Source organism: Medicago sativa, chromosome 1 (genome assembly GCF_051527215.1).
Source record: "Medicago sativa cultivar Bolivia chromosome 1, Bolivia_mono, whole genome shotgun sequence".
In the NCBI taxonomy this organism is placed as follows: Eukaryota; Viridiplantae; Streptophyta; class Magnoliopsida; order Fabales; family Fabaceae; genus Medicago; species Medicago sativa.
This window is the reverse complement of record NC_140749.1, coordinates 40,426,603-40,433,400: the sequence shown is the minus strand read 5'-3', so window position 1 is coordinate 40,433,400 and position 6,798 is coordinate 40,426,603. Positions and strand designations below refer to the sequence as shown.

Sequence of the window (6,798 nt, the reverse complement as noted above, 5' to 3'; positions counted from 1 at the left end):
CGGTTCGAATGGAAAAAAATTGAATTGATTTTTGTTTCTGTCATAGATTGAGTATTGCAAAATTGAATTTCTTAACCTCCACCAGAACACAAAAACGATTCAACAAAAATTTAACTGAACACAAAAATCGAATTCAATAAAAGTTAAAAGGTAAGAAATTCTGTCATAATTCTTCTTCTCTATTCTCAACCTTGTTATCCCTAATTTTGTTTGTTGATTACGATGATGGTGATAATAAAGTTTTTGTTTAGACCAACTCATGAAATTAAAACCATGAAAACCATGAAGAAGAAGAAGAAGAAGCAGCACGGACAGCACGGAACTACTGGTGAGAGAGAGAGAACAGAGTGGAAAAAGAAAAGGTGGAGGTTACAGTACATGACCCTTTTTAAAGAGTAATTAAATCTGAAGCGTTGATTTAGATCCAACGATCAAAATTAATTCCTCTCACCCTCTCATTTTAAAACTCCTCTCATTTGAAATGCCCTCTATATATATATATATATATATATATATATATATATATATATTGGTAGAAGATATGTTAATAATATAAGTATTTTCTTAAGTGGGGAAGAAATATTGTTATTAGTAGAAATAATTAATTATTAGGGGAAAGAGTAAGTTGTGGTGAGAAGAGCAATTAGGGAAAGAATAAAAGCCTGTAATTGGGAGAGAAAATAAGAACGCGTACAACAGAGAAAAGAAGAGAGAAAGAAGAGAAGTCAGAGAGAACCCTAAAGAACGAAGAACGCGGCTGTTGGATTTCAGAAACATAATCTAAGGTAAGGGTGAGACTAACTCTCATTATTAACAAGTTTTGAGTCATAGAAGTGGTCAATCGTTGTAGGTTTAAGGGATTGGAATTAGGTCAAAAATCATTAAAAGAGGAAGAGTTAAGTGAATTTGATGTAGTTTGATGTAGACAGATGTTAATTAGTCATAGAGAGCGTTTAGATGTTGATTAGTGATGAATTTGAGGCCTGGGTGGTGAGAATTCGAGTGCTGAGATGAGAGACAGAGCTGTGACAGAACCCTGTTCTGTCATCGCTCGCCGTTGCGAGCGATTCAGCTCGCCGTTGCGAGTTTTCCCGTTCAGCTCGCCGTTGCGAGTAGCATAGCTCGCCGTTGCGAGCTAGTCCTGTTCAGACCTGATGTTGTGCGAAATTGTGTCTTTTTGCCCGTTTTTTGATGAATTAGTTTCTGATGTTTATATTAATGATGATGCTGCTAATTATGATGTTCCAGTGATGCTGTTTTGATGTAATGAGTTTTTGTGAATTAATTGTTAATTAATTTAACATTAAAAATGAAGATTGTTGCATTTAGAGTCGAGTTGTTGCATAGTCGGCGATAGGGGCTTAATGTCTGACAGGTTCTTATGACCTTAGCGATGGGGGCTTAATGCCCGACGGTCCAAATATGACCTTAGCGATGGGGGCTTAATGCCCTGGTGGTACCACATGCATGTTGAAGTTGTCTAAGTCGTTGTTGATGTTGTTGTTGCATTGTAGAGTCATCATAACTTAAAATAAATGATGAATGTTGTGATGATGTTGCTGCCTTGTTGCTGTTGTTACTGTCACAATAATTATAATGATGTAAATGAAGTGAATTAAGATGAATATGCTACCTTTGAATAACTATGAAGTTGTTGGTTACTTAACCTTGTTAAATGATGATATTAATGTTAGATATATGTTGTTGGTTACCTTTTATGAATTATTATTTGTTTTTAATGAATGTGAAATCTCACCCCTTCTTCTTGAAAATGTTGCCCTTCGTATGGGTAACTTGCAGGTAACCAGGACTAGCTGTGTTCGTGAGTAGACTCCTCACGTCGTGTCTAGGATGCTCTGATACGTAACGGGATGGGGATTGTCTGATGCTTGTTTTTCCTTGTTACGTATTTTATTTTGATAAATGTTGAACATTTTATGAAGACTATTTGAGATGTTAAGTTGTGACCTTTTATGCCAAGGATTTTATGTGACGTTGCAAACTAAATTTCCGCTGTTTTTGGTTATTGAATTTTATAAAGACAGGTTGATTAAATAAATAGTATTTCCTATTATTATATTTGTTGGAAATGGTGTATTGATGTATGTGATGCTCCGTTATGTTGATAAACTCTGATAATTTTTATGAAATTTTTAAGTCGGGAAAACGGGGCGTTACAATGGTTGTTTGTATTTTGATGATAATTTGATGACATTATGGTTGTTTTGGTTCATTGGTTTGTTCGTTTAATCAATGTTTGTGAATTTGAGCCAATTTTGTTTTGCCATTTGAACACATTATGCGCGAGTTAAGTTTTTTTTTCCAATTAAGTTGTGATGACTTTATGTTTGTGTTTTTAACACATTACAGGATCAGAAGCTTTCTTCTGCCTCTGGTTTTATGTTCAGCACGCATCGGCAGTTAACTGCCGAGGAAAAAGGGAACCGGCGGTAGTTAACTGCAGCCAGATCCATTTTCCTCGGCACTTAACTATCGAAGGGTATTTTGGTACTTTACATGTGTTTTTCAGCCTAACAACATGTGTATACAACAATTTTCATCTTTATTTGCAGGGTTATTTACGATGCTGTTTGGATTGGTTTTGAGGTAAATAGTTATTAAAAACAAACCGAAACTGATGTGATTTATATTTTTGATTAAATGAATTTTTATTTTAAAACCGATCCAAACAGAACCGCGAACATTCTAAGTTATGACGGGTCATTGTTAGCTTGTGCACAGTCACGACCTGAGATTGGATCGTGACACTTGACTTCCTTAAAATATTTGTGATCTCATTTATAGAACATTTAAGTTTTCATTTAGAAGACCTATGATCATCGGCGAAGCTAGCCATATTTTCATGAGTGGACCAAATAATGAAATAAAATATATTTTATGTGTTGAAATAATTGATTTTTTTTTTATCCTTAACAACACTTTATTTAAAGCTGTGAGATTGAAAGTGTCAAAATCTTTTTATTCCAATCTTTGTTAACGCTGCAGCCAATCCTCCAAAACCATAAACCTACTTTTTACGCGCCATTTTGGTCATTAATTGTGGGCTCCATCCTAAAAAATCTACCTTAATTACCCAACAAACCTTGCACACGTTTCAAACTCTGTTCCACATTCAAATTTTCCCCCAACTCTTTGATATCATCATAGTGTAAGCCTCTGCAACTTCCCATGTAGGCAATTAATTATAGATGTTTTCCTATGAACTATGTATTATGACTCTCTCCAATATCAATAACACTTGAATGTGCTATATATAGTTAAGCCCTTTCACTGCTCATCAGCCATAAACAATCCTTATACGTGTTTACCCTTTGCGAAATGGCCAATAACAACATTCATGGATTACTGTCATACCACTCTCTTACTGGTATACAAATTTCATCCTTTGCCAATTAGTTTTGTGCGTTGTCTATACCTTTCTTTATACTGATTGATTTTTTTTTCCCGTGCTAGCTCCGCTGGATCCAAATCCCATTTCCAAGATAGATAAGATAGTGAACGAGCTGCGTGTCAGATACATGTCCTATGTGGTCGAGCTTGATGTTGAATATGTATTTACTAATTTTTTATTCTCTAAGCTATCTTCCCTAATACGATTGTGTTATTTTATTGAATCTGATTGAACGTTTGTTTACCTTTCAGGGTGCCGTCATGCTTCCCAGCATGTTTACACATGATTTCGGCAATCATATCGATCGATATGCTAAGTTAGTGGATCCTAACTACAATGAATTTGAGGTTTTGGTCGAGAGGCACAACGGTAGGATTATCATGACTAAGGGATGGCATGCTCTCTAGGACTTTTATAGTATCTCCCTCAGTGCTTGGGTAACCATGGTGTTTGCAGGTCCAGGGAATTTTGGTAGCCACCTCAAGGATAGGTTTGGCAAGTTGATTCGCTAGCCTAAGTTTAGCTCCCCGATGAAATTTCAAGTTGAAAACATGTCCTTCCTTTCCATCTCTTGGATTATGTTCCTGCTCCGTACGTTCACGATGAAATGAATTTTGAGTTTTCGTATGAGAAGATACTGACCAGTTATGAGATTGAATCAAAATGTTTGGTATTACAAATATTTTTTTCCTGTTTTATTTGTTTTTATTCCGGCCTCAGTTTTATATGTCTAGGTCATTTACGTGGGTTATTCTTTATTTGTAGTGGATGGCTTACCAAGGATTCTGTGATATCACTTTGGACAGAGGAGCTAGGTACGTAAAGTTGGTTGATGACTGTGGGAACCTTTGGTTTTGCACGCTGATGTATGGGACAAATGGAGGTGTGCACTTTAAGATTGATGGTAAATGGAAGTGTAAGGTTCTTGAAAGGATACTTCAGCAAGGTCTGAAGATCATGGTTGGTGCACCATATGCTGTGATGGAAGTGTCTGTTTACTATTTGATTTTTTAATGGTTGTATCTAAATAAATCTTAATATTGTTTTTTGTTTTATTCAGCAATGTTTCCCTTTTGTGGATGTTAGTAACTTTTTTTTGGATGTAATGTTTCCCTTTCATGGACGTTAGATTAAGAGTCATTTGCACTTTTTTTGTAGGCAACCAGTTTGAATGGAAAACTCTGTTTGGTGTTGGTTTATTATAATTATGGATTCTTCTTTTTATTAATCTTGCTGATTCATCTATTATTCATGTTTTGATGTTTAGTTGTTCATTCTGTATGATTTGGACGTATGACGCCGCGATATACTTAATAACAAATAAAACACGAAGTATTTCTCAAAATAGTGAATACATGATTTGAGCAATTTCATATAAACACACACAAACACATACAAACATTAATTAAAATAATTCTAGCTAAAAACGGGTTGTTACATCTTCCACAATGTGTAAATATTTTACACTAATTTCATGCTAAGACCATTACTTTATTCTCCGTTAAAACATACAAGTTATGTTGTAACCAAAAAAAAAAAAATACTAGTTACGTAATTGAATTTACTACTGCATTATATAATTATTCAAAATGTTTATGACCCGTGCGGCATCACGGGTAGACGATCTAGTGTGACGAAATCCGTCTATCAAACAAGTGAATATCTTTTAGATTTTTATTTTATTTTAAGTTTTAACAAATAAACTCATTCTGGTAGCTATATATTATTGGGGTAACTAATTATACGATATACTAAATTATTCAAATAAAAAATATATTTTTTTGGGTTGCCAAAACTACCCATGGAGAAGGCAACGACATAGCTTCGCCCTTGCATGATAATACTGATCTCAATTTGGTTAGTTGGGCCAAAATTGCTAGACCTAAAGTTTGGGGGAGGTCTTGGTATCCAAACAACTAGAGAGGCTAATATTTCTCTTATTGAGAAACTTATGTGGGATCTACTTCAAGGGAACAACAAGTTTTTTGGGTCAACATTTTGTCTCACAAGCAGTGGCGTATCCAGGACCCTAGATCAGGGGGTGCAGACTCTTAAACTTCATTAATAATTTCTTTAGAGGAACTTATATATATATACATAATATACCCAGTTATTTTTTAGAAGGTGTGTTTTAGCAACATTCACCTTAAGGTGTATTTAACAACTTTTTAGTTATATCTTTGCTAAAACACACCTTAATAAAAACTAGTGGGTGTATCCTAGCAAACCCCATATATATATATATATATATATATATATATATATCAAATATCTCTTTTAGTCCTTTAATTTGACAAAAGTATCATATTAGTCATTTAAGTAAGTTTCAAATAAATCCTTATTATCCTTTTAAGGACCAATTTGAAACTTAAAAACTTTAAATATGTGCATTAAAATAACAATTTAAAGCAGTGGCGGAGCCCTTCATGGGCTAATCAACATTATAGGTCCATTTTGCGAGATTTTATACAATTTTGTGTCGGTTTTAAGTTTCGGTTGATCCAAATTTCCGCAAAATGGTGTAGTGGCCCACCCAAAAAATTTAAATAATTCAATTATAGGTCTATTTTGTGAGGCTTCAAACAATTTTTCAACGGTTAATTTTAGTGGCCCACCCTAACTTTTCTTTCTAGCTCCGCCACTGACTTAAAGGACCTATTTAAAACTTCAAAAAGATTAAAAACCTATTTAAAATTGAAAAAACTTAAAAGGATTAACTAGGTTTAAGTGTACTAACTTTTCATCTATAAAGAAAATGATAAAATAAGACTTCGTCTTATACCATAAATTTAAACTGCAAAATTTAGAATTTTTTTAATTGTCCTACTCTACCAAATAACTATTTTTAAAAAATAAAAAATAAGCGCATAATTTTTTGTATCTTTCATGACTTTTAGACAAATAAAAAATTATAATATTTTACCACTTGAAATTAGCAAGAGAAATTCTCTCAAAAAAAATGGCAAGACAAATATCATGAATGTTATGTCGTAAATATCATCAATGTTATATCGTTAATGTTTTACAAATGATACACATTAAGCTTGTGGTAAACTCATTGTCCCTGACTTGCAATACACATTCTACATGATTTTTATTTTAACGTTGAGGAGAAATTGAAGTAGTAATAATATAATATAAAGAATGGGGAAAAAGTGATAATAAAAACACTGAGAAAGTAAAAGCTAGAGCATTGACTGAAGAAAACTGGAAAAAGTTGCATGGTGTGTGATGTGCACTGCCTGCCATCTGTTATGCGTCAGACGATGAGAGAAAAATCATTGGGCTTGGACTAGTGCAGTGCAGAGTTGGGTAAAACGGTGGGTGAGGAGGTGTAAAATAAATATTTGAGGGTGTTTTTTTTGTTGTAAACCGGGTATCCTCCG

The 6,798-nt window shown here is 33.9% G+C and overlaps 1 protein-coding gene across 1 annotated transcript; it reads left to right on the top strand.

Annotated features, from left to right (window-relative positions):
• Positions 1-3,339: 3,339 nt before the first annotated feature.
• Positions 3,340-4,426, top strand: LOC146954931 (uncharacterized). The gene is made up of 4 exons (XM_085746922.1): positions 3,340-3,388; positions 3,475-3,572; positions 3,664-3,759; positions 4,178-4,426. The coding sequence occupies exons 1-4, from the start codon at positions 3,340-3,342 to the stop codon at positions 4,424-4,426; spliced, it is 492 nt and encodes a 163-aa protein (XP_085603048.1).
• Positions 4,427-6,798: the final 2,372 nt, after the last annotated feature.